Source organism: Uranotaenia lowii, chromosome 2, assembly GCF_029784155.1.
Source record: "Uranotaenia lowii strain MFRU-FL chromosome 2, ASM2978415v1, whole genome shotgun sequence".
Taxonomy (NCBI): Eukaryota; Metazoa; Arthropoda; class Insecta; order Diptera; family Culicidae; genus Uranotaenia; species Uranotaenia lowii.
Window position 1 is genome coordinate 296,486,621 of NC_073692.1, and position 24,360 is coordinate 296,510,980.

Below are 24,360 nucleotides of genomic sequence, written 5' to 3' on the forward strand. Positions count from 1 at the left end.
AATATCGAATTCATAGAGTTTTCTATATTGATGACGCGCATCAATACTATACTCTCTCCACAAGGATCCGCATGCTTACACACAAGAGATTCCAACAACCCAACCTCTTAGTTTTTTTTTTTAAGTTTAATTCTGATAATGCTATGATAAGGTAAGGAATTTTGCCCACTTTTCAGAGTTCACACAATCTAATATTTAGAATACAAGTAATCTAACCAATACAGAAAATAATGAAAAACTCAATTACAAACACTTTACATGAGCGAAACAGCAACCATTACTCGGCCAAATCCAGTTCCGGCAGACCATCCAGCATTGGGCTACAAATTGGTGAATGAACGGGTCATGTGTGGTACCTATGTGTTGACCGCCATCTCATCATCACCAGTCAACAACATAAGTCTACTTGCTGCGGAAAACCCTTCTTCAAATATATTCGAGATTTCTATGAGAAAAACGCTTTTTTTGAAAATATTATCAGAAATTTGAACAAGTGAAGACTCTTCCTAGGCAAAGGGGAAAAACGAAAACAAAAACCATGCAAAAATCCACAGCATATTCAACTTTCATCAATCCATAAATTACTTAAAATAATTTCCCTTGCTAGCAAAACACGACCTGGCAGTTTTATGTTAAGGTGAGTTACAATAATTTATAACATACAGAAAAGTCACTCAAGGTCATCATCGTTTACTGAAAATAGCTGTACACATAGTAAAAAAATCAACATTAACTTACGGTCACTGTCAGCGGTTTTATGATCAAGATGATATATTTTCGAAGCCGATATTGCGAAAGAGTTTTATCAATAAAACCTTGAAATTTAAGAATGAATTAAGCGATAATTTAGTTTTTTTTTTATGCAGCAACTTATAACTGTGACCTGACTGCATAAACCATATTAACTATTAAGACTGAATCATTCTGGTTGTATCAACAAGTCTTTTTCTTTCCTTTTCTCAATGGATTTCTTTTTTTCAACTCGATTTGGTAGTTTTGATGCTAAGTGTTCAACCCTTATTTGCGTTCTAACAGTCACCCAGTCAAAATGGTGAGAGACAGTGAAAAGTGAATCAATTGAACGAAGTTGACCGGGATTTAGCAAAAATAAACAAAATGATCGACTCACCTGTAAATAGCAAAACAGCATACAATACTTACAACAGAATACAAATTCCGAAAGGTTTCTCTGTCTCTTACCTGGATCTGATTCAGTTTGGTGAACATATCTGTTGGTAAACATGGCTTCCACATTCCTTGAATAATTATTCTTGTAAAAAAAGGCTGGTAAATGTAGTTCCCGCAAATAATTCACACAAAAAAGTGCAGTCGATCGCCGAGCATTAACAAAAAACATTTCTCACCGGAGAAAAATGTAAACAAACACAGTGGCAGCTTACAGCATAAAATATTTTGACGTTTTATCCATGCTGTCAGGCTTCGCTTCACTTACAGCACAATTAACTTGAAATGGATTTCGTCGTCGTAACTTTCTTGAGATGCGATGTTTTTTCAAATTCAATTCTTTTTTCACTAACATGGTTGAACACGTTGGATAAATATTTAAAAAATGATATGCCCTGAGTACTATCCAATATCGGCAGTTGAGTAGTAAATCTTACAACAAAAAAAAGTAGTATTCAACATTAATACTGAAACACGACTGCCAGGACAGCTACACCTCCAATTTCTCTCTCGTTCCAGGGCAAACCGCGTTCTTTCACTTAAGACTTACCGAATCCACACTAAGTTGGACTCACCGCGCACTCGCTCAATTCAAGAATTTCGAATGTTGCCCTCCAGAAATTTTATGATTTGCTTGTTGATGCCTCTACCCACTACGCCATTGTGGTGAATTCAAAAAGGTTCCAAGCAAATCAATGCACCGGCCAAACGCGTGACTTTATTCGCCGGAAATCGTTATGAGAATGACGTACTTTCTCCTCTCCTTGGCGCATGCGAAGCCCGCTTCAATGTGTGTGTTTATTTTTTATTTTTTTTAAGAGTTTAGACCAAGTTGATTTATTCATTTAGAAATGTGTGTGTTCATATTGACTTCAATGTTCTCATGCTTATGCTACGCTTTCGCATCATTATTGTATTTCATTGGAACTGAACAATAAATTTAAGTAATAAGTTGTGTTATAGCTGAACTGTAACTGAGATTTCTTTTCTGTCAACTTTGACCTTCGAACACAGAATGAAAGGTATTTTATTTTGATTCTTTTTTGTTACGTGCTTTCTTATTGATTTTTAAATTTTTATATTCATTTGAATCATTCCAACTCTACTCTACCACAGCATTATCAACATCGTGCAAGGGAGGCTTTTAGATGATTGCGTAGGTACTTTTCATTATTAACAGATTCTACCAACTATATCTACACTTGTCCATTAAAATTGATTCCGATGTACAAACAAAGCCGAAGTTAATTGCACATTAAATAGTGAAAGATTTTAATATTTTATTACTGTCTTCTGTCGAATGAATAAAAAAGACCAGAGTCAATCAACATTCCCGAATCAAACACGAACAAGCCACGTTTCTACCTTATCTCCCTCGCAGTTTTTCTCCCTCCTGTACACCTACAACTTCGTTACCATTAGTGAGAATCTCTCGCTAATCATGACTCGATTTGAATACCTACCTTCCTACCTACATACCTACATACATAGGAGTGACTCGGGAAAACAGGCAACATCTAGCAAAGGTCATCGAGTGATGGAAAAGCGTGTCGGGGTGCCGTAGTTGTCGCAATTTGGGCGCCTAGCTAGACACTGCCTGGTAAAAGTACCTACTACGTGTACAAGCGGTTTTTCGCTCGATACCAGTAGGAGAACTGACCACGGGGTCAATACACGCAACCCCAACCGTTCGCGTGGAGAATCTCAGATAGGATGCGAATTCCTGTGAAGGCGAACTTTTTAGAGAAACTTTTAAGGAGTCAATGAGTTTTAGATAGACTCATTCATTTGTCAAAAACTCAAAATTATCTATACCTAATGCATATATTTCAAACTGATTTTGCATCCCTGTAAGTATGCAAAGCGTTTTCATTCAAATCTGTTAAGTTAATAAAAGCTGCTCAACAGTTATCCCGCGTTTGTCGTAGATCCTGATCACGCCTCGATGGCCTCTCCTGCTTCTCTTGAATCAATTTCAAATAAAAATGCTTGGGCCCAAAAACTGAACTACATCTGAAAATCGTTATTTTCTAACGGTCGGTATGTTTCCACACTCAGATGGTGTTATGGACACTTTAATATGTTTGCTTTAATGTTAGTGGAGACCCGGTGGAAGGACGTTGCTTGAAAAAAGCAAAGAAAACTTGACGCAATCGTTAAAAAAGGAGGAAAATAGTAGTTAACCTCTGTCGTCTGCCGGATTTCCATAAAAGCGTAGGTCCCTTTCGTGTGCGATTAAATTCTGAAACGCCCTGCCGGACACAGTAAGCAGTCCAGCCAGTCGTGGCGATGTTCGTGATTGGTGATTCTAACCGTCCACACTTTTGGCCACCAAGCTGTAGAAAAATTCTCAACCATACCTTCCGGCTTCAAGAACCGGTGAATGAACTTTGTAACACATACCATTCAAGAGCCAAGTGAAACGAGACGATCAATTTTTCTCCTCAATCTTAATTATCTAGATTCCTCACAGAAGTCCTGGTACTAATTAAAAAAAGAGTGATGTAAAAAGCGCATTGCTTTGGAAAACATCTTATTATTATTTCGTATACTTGAGAATATTGACATAATTGAACATAAGCTCTGGAATCAATAAAACTGAGATGAATATATTCGAAAGAACTTTTTCGTTCAGTGCTTGAATGAAAACTTTTTGAGTCCATGCCATCCAATAATAACTCTTAGGTAACAGATAATATTACAGAACAGAAAAAGGGGTCAGTTGTAACAAACTTTGTTACTAATGAAAAATCAATTGAAAACGATCGAAAATTTATAGTTTTTGATATATTTGTGATGTCATAACGCATAAAGCACAAATTGAAATCATTTTTGGTTTCGTTCGAATTGAATTTCACATTTTTTCTGTCAAAAATGTTTCTAAGAAAAAGCATAAGGGTGCTGCATACATTTAGGGGTAAAAATACTACAAAAAATTCTACTTCTAGCTGAAATTACCTGAAATCATAAAATTTAATGTTTGGATGGATGAATTTTTGAAATTAACAAACGCGTGATGTAAAACAATCATATTCCAGCATATGGAAACGAGATTTAAAAGGTGAATCTTTGATTTGCATTTTGATACATTTTAGCCCAGACTAGACTGGTAACTGAATTATAAAAATATATATTTAAAAAAAATTATGATTGTGCGAAATTTTTTTTTACACCAACAGTGTTGGTATAGGATAATAAAAGCAATATAAAGTTTTTAGGTGATATCATAAACCAATCTGTCATTGTAAGGTTTAGACAATAAACTATATCCAATAGAAAGAAAATTTCATACTGGTTCTAATGATGTAACTGCATTGGCGGTGCAATGCTTGACAAAAATATGATAAATAAAACAGTGAAGTAGTTTCTGAATTTTAAAAACTCAGCACAAATTGTTGCTTGGCAGACGGGCGCAGTGGGTGGTAATATCACGAAGCTATTTTGCACACGAAGACGGGAGAAAGGAAACGATAAAACAAACAAGCATTAACGCAAATTTTCTGGTTTTACTTTCAGAAATATATTATATTTTTGTAAAGCATTGCACCGCCAATGCAGTTACATCATTAGAACCGGCATGAAATTTGCTTTCTTTTGCATATAGTTTTATTGCATAAACCTTACGCTAACGTACTCAAAATCCAGTGCAAAGCTAAATTTAGGTGTAGGGATTGTCTCAGAAAATCCAGATTCATAAAAAGTTCGAAAAACAGCTACCTTTGAAAAGCCTTCATAAATTATGTATTTCGAATTTTCAAAATCTAAAGATGCCAAAATGTGCCAACTTTCTAATCTATTTTTTCAAAATTTTCTACTGTAACAGGAAAAGCTTTGGCGGTTGATTGATTGAAAAGTACATCTTTTAAACAACTTTTTACAATTTTTGTGGCTATGATCTTAGAAATTTTTAAAAAAATATTTCATATGTACAACATATAGCTTCTAACTTCAGCTTTCTCATGCAGTAAGTGAAATTTTTTTTCGAGCACTTAATAACTGATTTACAGCTTTTTTCCTGAAGCATGTTTTTTCACAAAAAAAATCCTTGGACTTTAAATAACTTTAAAATTATTGATTGTAGCTGAAAATTATCTAAGAAACATATTTGAGTCGAGTTAAAAGCTTTTCAAAACTATAAATTTCGTGAAAATCGGTTGACAAATAAGGGAGTTTTAGCGAAAACGGTGTTTGCGTCATTTGACCGCTCGCGGTGTATGAATAGGTATAGGGGAGAATGAGGATACTTGATTCCTGGGGATACTTGATTCCTTAGCTATATCTCCAAACTGGAATGTCGTACAAAGATCAAATGTTCTAGAAAAATGTGCCAAATGGAACAAAACAGCAATGGTTGAAGCTCAAAAAATTTTAACAAAATAAGTTTTTGGGTTATTGAACTTTGTTTGAAAAACTTCACAAAATGTGACTTGAAGATCTTTTTTCATCATTTTAAAATGTTCCTAACATGGAAATATTATAACAAAAATATTTATTCCAATACATCAATCTTTCGAGTGTAAAATGAATATCAAAATACAATATTTTCAAAGCGATGGAAAACTCCAAACTTTTTTCGGAATTTTTTTTCTAAAATGTTGATTTTGGGTACAATTGATCCCTAATATATGGGTACAAACGATCCCGGTATATTCTTCTTCTCAATGGATCGTGGTCATTGCTGCTTACGAGATTACTAATATTTATCCAATAGCTAATATTCATCCAACGATTATCTGAAGAAAAGGGCTAAAATAATTGATTTTCTCTTGTTTATAAAAAATTGCGCCCGTAAGTATGCAATGTCATAAGGGTTGAGAATAAGCTATAGATTTTTTTTCTGACAATTATAGATTGTAAAATGAGAACAAACATGACCAAAATTGTCAATTAACATTCTATCTTGGGGTTTTGTTTGATTTTTTCCATGGATTAGGGCTTCCCGAATAAAGGATCAAGTCTCCCCTAACTTCAAAATTATCGCAATTTTTTTACTCCCACGAAAATGCTTCTAGTTCATCTACGGGTTCAAGTATCGTTCTAATATTAGGAGCATAGAACCTTGAAGTAACACGCTGTCAAAAAATGTAAAAGAGTGCGAGTTGCTAAATTTTTCCAAAAAGATATGATGAAAATAAGAAAAGGTGATCAAGTATCCCCACTCTCCCCTATACAAAGTGTCGGTATGTTTAGTTAAGTTAAGTCATTGCATACCTACAGGCGCAACTTTCTAATTTTTAGATAAAAGCACTTTTTCGAGTCCTTTTTATTGGGCAATTATATACCAACTGTAGGAATCAAACAATTCTATCAGTGATCCTCCTGCTTCAACTACTACGCCTGATTCAACCGCCACCCAACTCAACCATCTCCCAGTGAAATTTGGAACTTCGCCAACAGTTGGCCGCTACCATTAGGACCTGAAACGTACACACGAAAGCCATCAAAGTACTAGACATCTTATTTTTCAATTCTTTCTCCTTATTTATCTCCAGAAAATACCGCCTGACTTGTAAACGAAACTTTTCCGAATGGAAACCTGGCACCAAAGAGTTCGTTTTGCTGTCCATTACGAATTTTTTAACAATATCTCCCCACTAGCAGCCCAATATTTTGCGTAAGATTTGACCACCGTATTATGTTTATTTTACCGATGGGCAATTTTTTTACGATGTAGAAATGAAGTCAGACCTGTTTCTTGTCAACTGGACGAACCAGTCATAAAAAATCAAAATCACAACCCCTCACATTCCTTTACCTCATGGAACCAATCATTATCACTTTTATTTAAATTTTAGTTCACTATTGGATCCTCTAGGACTTCTTAAACGATTGTCTAAGTAAACCTTGGTCGAATAGTTGATTTCGAGTTGGGGTCTTCCACTGGGACTTTTCTGGATTTTTCTCGATCCTGTTCAAAAATGTTGTCAGTGAACTCAAATATTGGGCCATATCTCAAACACCACTTGACAATTTGTCACCAAATTTTGTACACGTACACATTACATTACTAGATAGCTTCACTGAAAATTTGATCAATTTTCATCCATATTACAAAGTGTTGCAATTTTTTTTCCAAATTCACTCCTTAGTCTTAAATAATATTTTTTTCGAATACACTCCTTAGTCTTATATAATAATACTGACAGCATGTTTTAAACCAGATTTTAAAAAACTATGCTGAAGACAGCAAGACGTTTTGAATTATGCTTAAAAAGTATGTGGAATGGGAATTAGGATGGAGGAATAGAAGGAAATTGAAATAATCGCGTTTGTATTTTTATTGAAAACTTCACAAAATATTCGACCGAATATGCAGCCGAATATTCGTTTGAACGAATAGTTGAAAAGGTCAAAATTCGATATACCACTATTCGGTACATCTGTACTAAATAACATTTTCATAATTAGGGGGCATAAGGATACTTGATCCCATTTTCTTATTCTTATTTTGTATTTTCTGACAGCGTGTTATTTCAAGTCCAAAAGTTAGAACGATACATAAACCCGTAAATGAACTAGAAGCATTTTCGTAGGACGAAAAAAATTGTGAGACTTGATCCTTTATTAAAAGAGACTTGATCCTTTATTCAGAGTGCCCTAAGCCTTGGCAAAAATCAAGCAAAATCTTAAGCTAAATTGTCCTATTTTGGCCATAGAAGTTTCCATTTCATAGTTTATACGTAACTGTCAGACATAAAGAATTCTCGAACTTTGTTCACTACTCTTAAGCTATTGCATACTGAAGGTGCAACTTTTAATTTTTGAATAAAAGCACTTTTTCGAGTCCTTTTTATTGGGCAATTATATACCAACGGTAGGAATCTAACAATTTTATCGTGTCTTTAATCTTAATAATAATAATAATATAATTTGTGATGTTTTTTTCAAATGAAGTGTTTTTCGACTTAAAGTTTTGGGCAACATGTGCGCCATCTATAGTGCATACTATGAATCACCCTTTTTTCAAATGATGGCCATTTTTAATTCAGTTTTCTGTTTCCTGAAGCTTGACCTTCAAAATAACTCAAAATATATAACGTTATAACGACTTCAGCCGATTATCCTCCTTCGACACAAAAACTAAATTTATTTGACTTTTTATCACTCCATCACAGTTTTAACTTAATGGCACGGTTCCAGATCCAACTAAAACAGAGTATAAACTTGTTGAGACCTATTGGAGTGCTTAGCAGGGACAACAGTCCCAGAGTGAATGGATAAATATACAGAGGAGGCAGTTTCCTCTATATATTTATCCATTCATCGCGTCAATCGTTATGAAACACTGCAGTTTCCACAGACCGTTAGCCTCCTCAAGTACTAGACATCTTATTTTTCAATTCTTTCTTCTTATTTATCTCCAGAAAATACCGCCTGACTTGTAAACGAAACTTTTCCGGCTGGAAATCTGGCAGGTGACCACCAAAGAGTTCGTTTTGCTGTCTATTATGAAATGTTTAACGATATCTCCCCACTAGCAGACCCAATACTTTGCGCACAATTTGACCACCGTATTGTGTTTATTTTACCGGTAGGTAACTTTTTAACGATGTAGTAATGAAGTCAGACATGTTTCTTGTCAACTGGACGAACTAGTCATAAAAAATCACAATTATTATCACTTATTCTATTGTATTTTCAGATTGAGCTTTAAAAAAAACCTCTCACATTCCTTTACTCCATGGAATCAATCATCATCACTTTTTTTTATTTTAGCTCACTATTGGATCCTCTAGGACTTCTTGAACGATTGTCTATGCAAACCTTGGTCAAATAGTTGATTTCGAGTTTGGAGGGGGGGGGGGGGGTCTTCCACTGGGACATTCCAGGATTTTTCTCGATCCTGTCCAAAAATGTTGTCAGTGAACTTCAATATTGGGCGATATCTCAAACACCACTTGACAGATTGTCACCAAATTTTGTACACGTACACATTACATTACTAGATAGCTTTACTGAAATTTTCATCCATGTTATTCATAAAACAAAGTGTTGCATTTTTTTTTCGAATACACTCCTTATATAATAATAATAATACTGATAACACAGAAAAACAGCATGTATTAAACCCGATTTTAGACAATTTTGGCGTTTTTAATTTGATTTGATTTTTTGGTTATTTGAAATTTAATAATCTGTTAAAAAACTAAGACAGCAAAACGTTTTGACTTACGCTTAAAAAGTATGTAAGAAACCTTTTCATCACGCAGAGAAAACTAGGCTTTTGAACCAAAACAAACATGATTTTGTTTCAAAACATTAATTTTTTTGAATCTAACTCCTGTTTTATTTGAACCAAAAACTTTTGTTTTTGATTCAAAAAAATATTTTTTGAAACAAAGAATTAATTCTTTGAACTTAATATTTTTGGATTTTGAATTTAAGCAAATACTTTGATTCTAAATAAATGTTAATTGAGCTTATTTCTTTTAAAACAAAGTTAACTTTTTTTGAACCAAAGGAAAATGTTTTTAACTTAAAGAAATGATTCCTTTAAATAAAAACTTCAGCCTTTGATTCAAAAGATATTTTGATTTGCCTTGCAAGAAGAATACAAAACCGAAAAATCGAATCAAGTTTGGCCGGTCGTGTGAAAATGTAGGTCAGAGTTAGCTATATTAGAAGGATTCAGGATGAAGTATGGTAAGTATGTTAATTAAAGAGTGAATATCGAAGATTTTCTATAAGTGATTGCGTTTCTACAGAACCAGAGCCGAAGGATGGTTTCCCTGGATGCCTCAACCGAGATGAAAGCTGCGCACGATGATACCGCTCCAAATCCAGCGGTCAGGTCGACAAAAATTTGGACCGGATCGATTTTAGTGAACTAGTGTGTGGCCAAGTGTTTCATCTGTTGTAAATAAAAATTAATTTAACATATAAATTTCTTTCTTTTTATTTTTTGAAATTCCTAATAGGAATTTCAAAACAACAGGAAATATGTCCTCCAATTGGAATAAATGGAAAATGGTTCAATGAACCAATCTTTTTAAATCTTAATCTAAATTACATTGTGGCGAACGAAAACAACTTTGTATCAAATGAAACTGTTTTTTGTTTCAAAGTATTAAGATTTTGATTCAAAGATTTTTCAAACGAAAAATTCTTTGAAACAAAAGAAAATGCTTTTGAACCAAAAGAATTTTTATTTGTCCCAAAACCAAAGGAAAAAATCCTTTGTTTTTGCGGCACTTTCCTTTGAAATAAAAAACCTTTTCGCTGCGTGATATGAGTTTTTTGTCAAAATTTCAGTGTTTTGTGACAAACGGGGAAAAAGAAACAACAAGAAAACTATCGTTACTTTTTTCTCAAAAGTGGAAATTACTCGCGGTATTGAAGAAAATTGATCATTAATTAAAAACGTTTATTTTTCAAATCTTTCAACACATTGCGGACCAAATACGAGATATCTCGTTTTTTGGTTGCCGCTTGTATACTACACTAAGAAGCGTAACTCATTTTTTTTAATCTCATCTTGAATCTTTATTGTACAAAATTGAACACAACGCTTCCAGTCAATCAAATGTTAAGATGGATAGGTTATGACATCCCAATTAACCACTGGGCCCATAACCTGTAGAGTTTCTCAGAGTAATCGAATTAAAAACGCGATATACATTAAAACTAGATCGGTTACATTAGTGATGCTTATATTTACTTCATGCACTTTCTTCTCGGTGTGCCTATTTCTGATTTGAAGAACCATGAACATTTAATCCAGTTGTCCACCAGATTCCGTTCAATATTGTGTCAAACATTGTATCCAATCTCGTGCAATCTTACATGCTAGTTGTCCGTTTGACAGATGACAGCTGACAGATGAAGTCTCCACACGTGGCTGTGTTATTGTTTGTAGAATGTCAAATTGATATTGTGTGCAATTCACTCGACTTGCATATAATCGCTAGTTCCCGAGTGAAATGATTTCTCAACATCAAAGATATTAAATTTGAAGAGTTTTTTTCCAGTGATTTCTGAGATAAAGTATTCCGAATTTTGGTGTTGAACGGCCTAGATTCATTCACATTTTTAATGTGTTAATACTCTACAGTTTTGCCAAAATTGTTAACAAAATTTTTGAAAGAAGGTTTGCCTTTTTTCAAGAGGTGACCCCGAAGTCATTGGACTCTGTAAACAAAAACTGATTGAAAACAAAATCAATTGAATATTCTGATTTAGCGCGCACAAATTTGTGAAAATTAATTTTCAATTTTTTGTGCCTTAAAAGAATGCAAATTGTTGCTTTGTATAGTTGATCAATTTTTTAATCCGATTCATAGTTTTTTTTTTTTAATAATTTTTACATAACCAAAACTCCTAGTTATGTTAACTTTGTAAGCAAATAGCCTCGAGCTTGTAGGAAAATTTTGAAATTACCTTCAAATCACAAAACGAAAAATCTGTTCGAGTGTACAGGGAAATTTGACAGTTGTTTTCCTGAACTTTTTTGCTGTCCTGAAATTCTCCTACAACTTCAGCTGTTGAAAATGTTTACAGGACAGAATCATTCTGAGCACAGAAAATAAAAAGATTAAGTGTAGTGTGTATTTTTTGGAATATTAACTGCCAATTGTAGGCCGATTCTTCAGAGGCTTTTCTGTTCACAGCTTTCCTTTATTTACGGTTTTCTTTGCTCACAATCATTTAGATTTTTGATTATAAATGGCCAAACCTTTCACCGCAGAAAAACTCTTCCTGACGTTCCTGACCGTGCACGAAAGTACCTACATTAACATGACTAAGCAATAATGTTGAACAACTCATTCGAACTGTATATTTACATAATGACGACATCAAACCGTCAGAAAATGACGATGCAAATAATGGGACTTTTTCATTGGAAATTTACAATGCCAAGGTTAAATCGGACTTCTGGAATGTTAACCGTCTGGACAATAAAGGTAACGATTGTCCAGCTATTGCGTTTTCCGTTTTAAGATTACGTCCGAATTTCATGCCGAAAACGCCTGAAATTATGTGCTATTCGTGACTAATCAGCTTCAGATATCGAATAGGATGGTGTAGATCCATGGCCGTAGGAACGGGGGGGGGTTTTGGGGGTTAAACCCCCCCCATGAGGGTCCAAAAAGCAAGCGAAGTATTCTACTCTACACTCAAAATTTAAAATTCATAATCAAATCATGATGAAACAGCAAAGATATTCAAAAGTAACTATCTCAACTCAAAACTAATACAAAAACCTCAAAAACCCCTTTGAAGTTCAAAATTCTGCTACAATTTTTCAAAATTTTCTCACTTGTTTATAGAATAAGGTTGTCAGATTTTTTTCAGCACATATCCGGGCCGGACATCCGGGCTGTTTTACATAAAAACCTGGCAAAATCCGGGTATTTGATTTCAAAATTGTCGTTCAAATCCAGCAATTACCGGGAATTTTTTGTCAAAACCTAGGAATTGCTCATCAAAATTTAAAAAAAACTTAAAAACCTTTGATGATAATTTTTGAAACTTGCTGTAAAAATTTTGGACGTATAAAAAAAATACAACACAATTTGAATTTTTTTAAAGTTTGAATTAAGAATGAGAATGAGAACAAGCCTGGGCAAAATCCGGGTTTTCCATTGAAATCTGGGCAACCGGGTCGGACCGAACATTTGCCAAATTTTATAATAAACATCCGGGATAATCCGGTTGAAACCGAGCAATGTGGCAACCTTATCATAGACATTCAGGTCTGAATATTAAATTTTAAATTAAACCCATTTTGGAGGTTCTGGTTCTATATTCCTATAACTATAACCAAAATTGTATTACTACATATTTTCGTATTTCTAATTTTGTATCAAGTTTAGGATTCTTGATTTTCAGTTCGAATAATCATAAGAAATTAGGAACGAAAAGCTGCTTCGAAATCCTTGTTCGAATTCGGTTTTGCATTTCATATCAAATTTGAAACATGTTTTTCGAAAATCAAATGCATTTTTAATATTTTGAAAATAGTTTTCCGAATATGGAAAAGTAGAAATTTGTTTTATATTCATTTCGAAGTTCTAAAACTTTATTCAAACACCAAATTTGAACATTTAAAGCTTCTAAGTGGCGATCCAAAATTATAAATCGGGTTCTGATTCATCATTCAAAATTCACATTTTAAATCAGATTCACAAAACAGATTAAATATAAACAATTGAAATAATGAATTGAGATTAAACCAGCACTACAAAATTAAAACAATAGATTCATGAATGAGGGCTCTAAGATTTGGCTCATGAAATTTTGATCTGGAATTAAGATTCGGAAATCGTATTTTTTGTACATTTCGGAAATCGTATAGAAATTCGGAAACAGATTCAAAGTTCAATTTTTGAATTCAGGTTTAGAATTCAGATTTAAAATTCAGAAAAAGATTTAGCTTAAGAATGAGTTATTTAATCAACATAAAATTGTTGAGAAATTGAGTGAACATAAAAATTTGTATGGCAATACAATATCCAGATTCCAAAGTTTTCAATCAGAATTAGTTTGTACACACAATTCAGCTGAAAATCAAACATATAAATTAGAATTCGAGTTAATTTTCTGAGTTTTGATTCATGCAAAATATCCCAAATTATATTTAAGAAAAATCATCCACAGGATTTTTATTAATATTGCATTTTTTTAAAGCCAAATTTCAAACTAAAATCATACATTTTGTTCAAGTTAGCATCAAGCAAATTTGATTCGAAATTTTTTTAATCTTACTGTTTTTTTGGAAAATTTTATTTATTTTCATCAAAGGTTAGAATCTTGGAATTTGCAAAAGAGTTTAGAAGATTGGGCTTGTTTGATTTGAGTATAGAATAAGTTTTTTTTTTAAGAAATTGAAGGCTACCCTTAAAAAAACTTATTTTATGCTCAAATCAAATAAATTTGATCTACCAGATTTTATAATCAATTAAAAAATTTTTAACCTAATATAATATAATATAATAAATATAAAATAAAATTATTTCATATTTTATTTCTAGAGATTTCATTGAAAAAATTTAGCTCACCCTTTAGGCTAAGGACCAGTTTTCTAAAGTTAATTTGTTTAAGGTTTTATTAATGACACTTTACAATCTTTGTGTCATTCGTGTCTTCTCTTAAGTTACAATTTTATACGAAAACTATTAATGAGTACTTAAAATGAATAATAAGAAATGAATAATTACAAACATAATATGTTTTAATTATTTTTATTCGTGTGTCGTAAGACAAAAATTCATAGGTAAAAATTAGTCATCAAAACCCCCCCCATGAGTCGGTTCTTCCTACGGCCCTGTGTAGATCTATTTATAATTTTGACCGGTACTTACTCATTTCCTCTAGAACGCACCAAGAAGGGTTGATTCCGAGCTGGCGGATTCGAACCGTGTTGGCTCATCTGGAGGTGCTGCAAACTGGAGGTAGAATTCCGCAGCGGACTTCGGCCACGGTAGATTTTCCCATTATTCATCCTCTCGACGCTGGTCGATCGATTATTTTTGCTGTTCAAACTGTTGGATCGCTTCATGCTGCCGCCACCACTTTCGGAAGCAGCCTTTAGGTTATTGTTCACTTTGCGCCCATTGGAAAAGCTTTCACTACTTCCGCCAAAGGCCAGCCGCCCACCCCTCTGGCCCCGGGCAGCCGCCTGATTGTCTCTGTAGTTATTCAGATTAGACACCGATTTGGAGTTGTACGACGTGGCACCACTTCCACGAATGGAGTTTCCTCTAAGCGAGAGTCGTGTCGTCGATGGCGTCGGCGAGTGGCCACGTGACGAGGGTGGACTCCTTGAGAAGGACGTTGAAGTCCCTGGGGGTTTGTACACCATGATTGATTGATTGATTATTCTAACAACAATAACATCAACATACGTTAAACTGACACACTTTTATCGCAGGACAAAATCACCACACAAATAAGCTTCCCAATTACTGTAACATATTTTATACACCCGTGAGGAACTAGGGGCACACATTAGGTGTCTATCCAGGAACATTTACTAACGAACGGAAAGCCGTCAATTCAAAGCTTCAAAGCGAACGGAAAAACAACAACGTAAATTAAAGCACTGCATTTGGAACTGTTTGCTCAGAACCATCATTCGGTCCCATGGGTCGTTTTTCCAGGCTGCGCGTCACCTTTGGGAAAATATTCACTCAATCTTTGACGCCGGTGCTGAAAAGCAAATGGCCGTTGTCGCTTCACTGATATTTGTTCTCATAATGTTTGACAACTGTTAGTCACCTCCTGATCTACTGTAAGAGTTTTTGTCATTTCATTCGCAAGCGAGTTTTATTTATGTTTACCAAAAGAGGGTGTGAATGATTAGATGAATTTCGATTAAAAAAAAGTCCGCTGAAGCCTGATTTTGTTTGACTTTCGACGTTTAGCCGGGAACTGCCAATTGATTGGTGCAAGCGAGTGGTTTTTGGGTCCTAGAAGTAATGAAAAATTGAAAAAAAAATTATAATATGCAATTATTGATATGAAGTTCGTTGTTCTGCTGTGCATTAATTTAGTGCTCATTTTTATATGGACGACCGAAAAATATTGAGAAAAACAATTCTGAATCTGAATTCTGAATCTGAATTCTGAATCTGAATTCTGAATCTGAATTCTGAATCTGAATTCTGAATCTGAATTCTGAATCTGAATTCTGAATCTGAATTCTGAATCTGAATTCTGAATCTGAATTCTGAATCTGAATTCTGAATCTGAATTCTGAATCTGAATTCTGAATCTGAATTCTGAATCTGAATTCTGAATCTGAATTCTGAATCTGAATTCTGAATCTGAATTCTGAATCTGAATTCTGAATCTGAATTCTGAATCTGAATTCTGAATCTGAATTCTGAATCTGAATTCTGAATCTGAATTCTGAATCTGAATTCTGAATCTGAATTCGGAATCTGAATTCGGAATCTGAATTCTTAAGGTAAGTTAACCACCGTTAATTAATTTTGTAAATTTATTTTTCGGCATATCGGTGAAAAGTAGTTCTGAAATTGATAAAGATGGATAGAGAAGTGAGAAGAAAATTTTACAGATGTTGAAAAGAGCGAAAGAGCATTTTTGCGAGGAAACTTATTAACGTACACCATACTTTACCCTGCAACATTTCATTATTTAGGAGAAGTAGTACCGGGATAGAGGTGGCACTACCTTAACCTATACAATGAAATCTGGTTGGTCCGAAGTCTACATGTGGTGAAGTCCGAAGTCTACATGTGAATTCAGCCCGTCCGGAGTATACGTGTTCACCACATGTAGACTTCGGACCAACCAGATTTCATTGTATAGGTTAAGGTAGTGCCACCTCTATCCCGGTACTACTTCTCCTAAATAATGAAATGTTGCAGGGTAAAGTATGGTGTACGTTAATAAGTTTCCTCGCAAAAATGCTCTTTCGCTCTTTTCAACATCTGTAAAATTTTCTTCTCACTTCTCTATCCTTTATCAATTTCAGAACTACTTTTCACCGATATGCCGAAAAATAAATTTACAGAATCTGAATTCGGAATCTGAATTCTGAATCTGAATTCTGAATCTGAATTCTGAATCTGAATTCTGAATCTGAATTCTGAATCTGAATTCTGAATCTGAATTCTGAATCTGAATTCTGAATCTGAATTCTGAATCTGAATTCTGAATCTGAATTCTGAATCTGAATTCTGAATTTGAATTCTGATCCTGAATTCTGAATCTGAATTCTGAATCTGAATTAGTAATGTAGTAATAGCAAGATTCTAGCCATTATATCCTTGAAAGATGTAGGGTAGGGGATTTTTATAATATCATTTTGGAAAAAATAGCGTCTTTTGTATTTTCTGACAGCGTGTAATTTCAAGTTTATATGCCCAAAAATTAGAACGATATATGAACTCGTAGATGAGCTAGAAGCATTTTCGTGAGACTAAAAAAAGTGATATTTTTTAAGTTACAGGAGACTTAATCCCTTATTCAGGGTGCCCTGACCCTAGGCAATCCGAAGATAAAAGGTCCGTTGACTTGTTCTTACCATATTAGTTCTCATTTCACAGTTTATAAGTATCAGAAAAGAGAATTATAAAGGTTTGTATTCTACCTTATAGTCATTGCATACTTTAAGGTGCAATTTTCTATAGTTTAGATAAATACAGTATTTTCAACCCTTTTTAACAGATAATTACTCGATAAACATTAGTTATTGGTCTGATATTAGTAATTTCATGATAACCAATGATCCATTCAAATGAAAAATACATCTTTTTGGACTCTAGGGATCAACTATACCCATAGCATACATTTTGGAAAACTTCTTCTTAAAAAAATTGAGAGTTATTCCTATTATACCCTTATATCAAACAGACTTCTTGGATGGCGTTAGAAATACTTAATTGTAATCTTATCTATTTAAATTTCTTAAAATTGACAAATTATTCCAAAGCGTTGTATTTCTGAAACTCTCTAGGCAGGATCTGAATCCTTAATTGAATGGGGCTTGAGATATAGCTCAGTTGGCAAGTCAGTTGCCTCCTGAGCCGATGTCCGTGAGTTCAAGCCCAAGAATAAACATTGAACACAGTTGTACCTACTGGATAAGTTTTTCAATTACTGTCCACCAACTGCAACGTTGATATAATGTAGTGAATAACGTAAAGATGTTAAAACGACTATAATCGAAAAAAAAAATAAATGGAGAAAAATAAATAGATTCATAATCTGTTTTTTGTTTTCATGTAGGTTAATTACTTATCATAGGTCGATTTTACTCAAAACTGATCAATTAAAAAATTTCCACATGTCATATTATCTAAATTAGAGATGATCGACAAAATCTGACGAAAGATTTAATTGAACGAATTCGGGACGCCAAAATCTTCCAAAATCAGTTATTGTTATAAGTTTTTGCATTGCATTGCATTATCATTGACAATCAAAACCAATTAGTTTAGTAAAATTCGTAATGAGATTGATACTTCAAAAACAACACAAAATTTAACACAAAATTTTGACCCATATTCTGTGACAAAAACATGCCTCTCATTTTGTATTAACATATTTATTTTTCAATGACTTCGGTAACATTGTGCAACGGGAGGCAGTTGGGCGTGGGAGTAATCAAGGTGCTAAGCGGATGATTTAGATGCGCCACTCCGAAGAGACCATCCCCCTGTTTAGTGCTTGCCCGGCCAAGAGACCCATCAATAGGGTGGGTGTATTTTGTATGGCCCTGGATTACCGATCACCCCACTGTTCCTCAAACCGTCGACTCCAACCAAAGACCTCTGAACAAGCTACTTGGAAAATAATAACAACTTCGAAGATAAGGTCTTTGTTGGTCACAAAAATACCAACGCAAAAAGAAAATCAATTTTCTCAAAAATCCTCATTCGACCCACTTTACCCGAACAAATTCCTTAGAACCGCTTAGGAGGGAGAATTGGGGGCTGAATAACATCGGAAGTCAACCCAACCTTCCAGTAAAAAAAACCGAAACCCGAAAAAAAACGAAATCTTCAACTCATAAATAAAAGCTACTGCAACAAAGTTTCATTTGATTTGTAGATCTACTATATTAAGCCATCAGAATAGTTTGGTGGTTAGTGGGTGGGTTTACATTTTAGATTTTCGATTTTCCTACTACTAGCTGCTACATTTCAGTTTGGGTGTTTCCCCCTAACTCTAAGCGCTCGCAAGCGCTTCCTGGCTTATTGAATTTCCCTCAGATTTAACGGTGGTAGAGTGCTATTTTGGAATGGCCAATCTAAGAATTTTTCCTAGGAAATTCTCATAGTGCGAGTTTGGGGTTTGGTTATTGGTGGTTCAATTAATTAACGATCGTTATGTCATCATCCAATTTACATCCGGATCGATCTCAGATCCGCTCAAACGAGTTTGGTGGAGTTGCAAAGCAACACAAAAAAGATTGTAAATTCAACGGGGTTCGAACTCGTGATCTCACGATTGCTGGGTTCGAATACTGCAGCGACCCAACCGACTGAGCTATCGCAGTTGGTTGATCACTTGATGACCTAGATAGGTAGAAGAGAATGCTGCGGTTGATTTCGATAATGAGTACTCACTCGTTTGTCAGTTGCTCAAACCTTATTTTTACCCGGAAGAAGCTCGGTTTCCGGGAAAATCCTGATCGTGGGTTCTCCTGGGGATGGATCCACTAAGCTGCTCAGCTGCCGTCTCGCGTATGCCGCTTCGCCGACCTACGGGGTTCTTGTCGGTCGAAACGTACCACGTGTTGTTGGGTGGCTCTCGCAAGTCGGTATCGCTTTCCTGTGGACTTGTCGTTCGGGATTGCAGGGTAATCGGCACCTCCGGTGATCTGTGATGGAAATTAATGAACCACTACGCACTTTGATCGCAATAAAAAAAACCAATTACCCTTTCTTCAAATTCGGATCGCACTTAAAAAAACTAGCAATAATATGGGATGCACTCGGAGGGAAAACTGAGGGAAAAAAGTAACTTTAAAAATTTGTTGAAGACCTGGTTAATTTTTAAATTAGTACCTCTTTGTACTAATGCACGCGCGAAACTTCAAATTATTTCCGATCCTTCCTGCTTCACAGTCCAAAGAAAAGTGGACGAGAAAAGAATCAGTCCTCAGATCAAACTGGTTATTGATCTTCGTGACCGGAACTGCGTAATTATTAGCGAACTAATAATTACGAAATTCCCCGAAGAAAATATCTTCTTATTAGAATTGTTTTCCTTTCACCCATCCGAAATCAAACCTCCTATCTCGGGTCTAAGTTCGGGTGGAGCGATATCGACAAGCAGGTTCACCACTACATTCATACTATCCCCGTGCTGGGGTTATTGACCGGGCGCCTACCAAAACAGCTGGTGATAACAGGCTTCACCTAAATCATACGCTAAGCGATCACACCCCAGTTGCAAAAATATCTCATTATGGAATTCCTGCATGACGTCATAGGTGGAATTCCCTCGGAAGGAGGGTTGACGCCGTTGAGTGCCTCGGTAGGCAGCACTCTCGTGAGTTCCTGGAGTAGGAGACCTCTCTCGGAAGCAGAACTCGCAATCTAATTTTAGATTGAGTAAAACGGGGATGCTCAAGTGAAATATGTTCTTTGAAGTCGATATTTATTGAAATGAAATCGGGATGTTCAAGAAGAATATTTTCAGCAAAGTCGATACTGTTACATCATTCCTCACTAAATTTTCGAAAATTTGATTGGAAAATACAGAGTATTTTTCCAATCAAATTTTCGAAGGTCAAATGCAAAATAATTTCCAATAAAATATTTTAGTTTCCGGGGTCATATAGGTTCATCACCAATAAATTGGCTCCTTCTCAATTTGCAGGAAGTAAAAGAATTATTACTCCTGTTACTGACCGTCAACGTATATTTCAACTCTGGTCTCCAGCGGATCTAAAATATTTACTGAAAACTAATTACTTAACCAAATGAGTATCACTAAAAGATTCAATTAACAAACTACTGCTGGATAATTTCCCATTCGAACAAAATCCGAAAAAGGTGTTATAGAGTACGCAAACGGTTGTCGATGACATTTGGTGACGCGAATTCAACTGATGAACGGAACTACGGTTTTTATAAACAACGAGAGAAAAAAAACTTCTTACCACTGACAACCCTAGTTGAAGTAGAAATTAACTCTAACCTCAAAAAAAAATGTCGAGCAAAACCGAATTGTATCCCTTCAACTAGACACCGATCAGTGACAAAAAATTAAAATTAAACGCTGGCGGAGATTTTAACATCAAATATTTATTTGATAAACAAAAAAAATACCTACGTTCATCTTACGAAAAAAAAAACCGTTTCTAATTACAATCTCGAATTCTTATTCGAGCGACGCTCATCGAAACTTGGTTTCCCTGCAAAAGAAATATCGATAACATGTACATCCCTAACTTCCTTCTCTCTTTTCCGTTCAACAGTAGATCTCATGCACTCATCTGACACCAACACCGGAGAGGTGAGAGCGGTTCGTTCAAAAGTAAACAAACCGGCCAGCAAAATTTATCGCGTGTGAATTTTTCTACGGGAAATGTTTTAAAAAGTGACGAATTAAGTGTAAGAGCATCGTGTTGGCATCAGGAATTTATAAGGATAGTTGTTCTACGTCGTTCCTACCAATCAACTTAAGTGAAAAGAACTTCTTTCCTCTATTTTCAGCGGTAAACAATCTCGGTGGGTGGTGATGTCACGTCGGCTGGGAAGAATCGAACATCGGAATTGCGTTACTGACTGGATCGAGAAAAAAAAACAATTGCGCTAGGTATGGACTAGCATGGATGGACTAGCAACTAATGAAAATTTATCGGCCTAATCTTGAAGAAACTATATGGGAATTCAAAACAGGAGAAGGTAATTATAAACTAATTTATCAACAAAACTATACTGTGGCTATCAAAAAACTAATTCTAGACTCAAGTCTTTTAGCTCTCCGATGGCCAAGACAAGCAGGACCAAGGAACTAAACTCAAGACGGAAAAAGGAAATGGAAAAAAGGACCCAAAAACCAATTTACAAACGACCATGGAGGTTCATCCCCAAGAATCGTGAGTTTCTTCTTACTCTTATTACTAATCCTAGAGCGTAAAAACAACTAATACTACGCTTAAGTTTAGGACCGATTGTAGGAATCAAAATATGAAGAAAAACTAACTACTAACTAACGATGAATATTTACAATAGCTATTTACACGCCTGTTGGATAGGCTTAACGATTTGTTTTGAAGTCGAATTCGGGTTTTTCCGAATGTTAAGCTGTTGCTAGTCCGCTTTTTCGAATCATTGACGCGTTTAGTATCTCATCCTCGCTTCAATCATTTCCTCATTTTCTCCTGGGATCGACGCTCGCTTTTCACCGTCGTGGGTAGTTCCACTACTTTGTTCAGGTCATAGCTTGATCCCATTCAATTTTGAGAAGCGCTTACTTATTTCGGAATCAACGATATCCAACCGGTCGACTGATTGATTGCGTCCTAACGTGAGCTCCCTAACGTTTTGGTTACCTAAGAAGGATCTAATTTGGTTAACGAGTTCTGGGAAAAAATCGGCCCTTTAATTCAAAAAATCTACTGCAGTTGAAAGTGTTGTTTGATTGCCCGACAGATAGCTTCTCCTCCTTTCTTCTCTTCTCAGTAGAGTCTATCCATGGTTAAGCTCGCTCTTAAGTTTTAGAAGATCACTTTCCAAAACACATCAATTTAGTAAAAGATAACGAAAGTGCTCTAATACTAAATCGACAAATTTTAGAAAGCTCTCCTCAGACTTCGCATATCCCTATTCGTCTAGATTCGTCGGATTTCGCGGCGTGATTTTTCATGCAAGCAGAGGAGCTCTTTCACCCTGAAATCGTCGATCCTAGGGAAGGTGATTCTACGTTCGTGCTTGTCGCATTACTGTGTCTGTTAGGTCATCACTTAAACCACTTCAATATCTACCAGAAACCTACTTGCACCGGAATCAATGAAGATTATCTACACCGAAAATAATTTTCACTTTAAAGGTAAGTGACATCTGGAGTGAATTTGCGCCATACGTAAATTCATGTGAATTTTAAGTGACCGGTCAAGTGAAATCACTTAAGTGAGCGATCAAGTGAATTTCAAGTGAATGGCAAAGTCAATTTCAAATGTTTGCTCAGGTCATTAATATCTTTCAATTGTAGTGGTTTTTAGGTGAAATTTCGGAATATCAAACATTAATCAACTTTGTTTCTACAAAACAATTATTTATTAAAAATACAACGTAAAAAACGTCACTTTTTCTTCTTCAAAAAGATTTTTCGGCTTCGAAAAATCTTTGACTTCCTCACTTTGACGATCGTCTCGAGACATTCGGGTTGATCTTTTCTGAAATAATAATTTAAAAATAAAATAAATTTAACTAGTATTTATTGTTTTGCATGATACTTACTTTAATTGCACTTGAATATTTTCAAAATAAATCATCATCGGAAAACGTATCCGAAACCTGATTGCTTTAAAAAGGGTCTCTGCAACGTGTTAACCGGATCACACGATGTTTCTGTCGGTCGACCTATGGAAAACATCATTGTTTAATAACATATAAATTACTTTAATTCTGCATCTACCAACTCAAACAAACCTCTGTTGTTTCTTTTCCAAACAACAATGAAACAATCAATACTGACATTGTTGACATCCGCTTTGCAAAAAATCACTTGAATTTTAAGTGATGGGCAAGTGAATATTGGCTTAAGTGACCGGTCAAGTGGATTTCAAGTGAGCATCGAAGACATTCAATGCCGGTCACTTAAAACTCAAGTGATGAGCTAGTGTATATTGATTCGGTCACTTAAAACTTAAGTGAGAGGCAAGTGAAATGTACATGAGCCACGTGAAAGGAAGAAATTCACTGCGTTTTCACTTTTAAGTGAATCTTCTAGTGTTTTTTAAGTGTGAATTTGGGTTCAGTGTCATTCATAATGTTGTCAACTGAGTTGATTAATTGACCCTGAGGTATTTCAATGATCTCGAAGATTCCTTGTCCTTTTTTTTAAAAAATTGAAACTACATAGCTGAATAAGAAATTGAGTTTTAAGAGTCAGTATGCAACTTTTTGATTTGGTTCGCAAAGAAGACACCGAGACGTTTCCCCTGGCAATCTTCCAGTTCATAAGTGTGAGTACCCAATATTTTCCGAACTACACATGGCTCGAATTTTGGAGCAAGCTTTTTGCAGAACCCTTTTGCTTTATCTGAGAGTTCGAAGGTTTTCTTCAGGACTTTTTCTCCAGCAGCGTATCGGGGACAGTTTTCATTGGAACGTAAATTGTATGTTTTTTCGTGGCGTTTGTATGCAGCAGTAAGGTTCTCCCTAACTTCCTCGAACAGTTTTTGGCGGTCTTTCGACACACTTTCTTCGGTGCGTTCGTCACTCTGGACCTTGTCCCTTATTTGTGCGTATTCCCTCCCATCAGAAACCTGATTTCGACCAAAAACTATAAAATACGGACTGTATTTCGTTGAATTATGGACCGCGGTCCGAATGGCATTGGCTATCGCCTGAATGTCATCCGCCCAGTGCTTGTGCTCCTTTTTCAGAGTCGCTCTAATCGCTGTTGTTATCACACGATTAACTCGCTCTGTGTTATTCACCTGTGGGTGGTATGCGGGTGTTAACCAGTGATTAACGTGATAGCTTTTTAGTAAATCGGTGAACATTTTCGACGTGAACTGTGTTC

At 35.2% G+C, this 24,360-nt stretch overlaps 1 protein-coding gene across 7 annotated transcripts in view; it reads right to left on the minus strand.

Moving 5' to 3' along the window:
* Window positions 1-24,360, minus strand: part of LOC129747357 (kinesin-like protein KIF12) — an 83,866-nt gene that overhangs the window by 41,821 nt on the left and 17,685 nt on the right. For 5 of the 7 annotated variants that reach the window (XM_055741513.1, XM_055741511.1, XM_055741512.1 and 2 more), the window contains one exon: window positions 14,487-15,593. In XM_055741513.1, coding sequence (XP_055597488.1) covers window positions 14,487-14,986 — 500 coding nt within the window. In that variant the 5' untranslated portion in view covers window positions 14,987-15,593. The remainder of the gene's footprint in view (window positions 1-14,486; window positions 15,594-24,360) is intronic. The other 2 variants (XM_055741514.1, XM_055741515.1) reach the window with 2 other exon arrangements.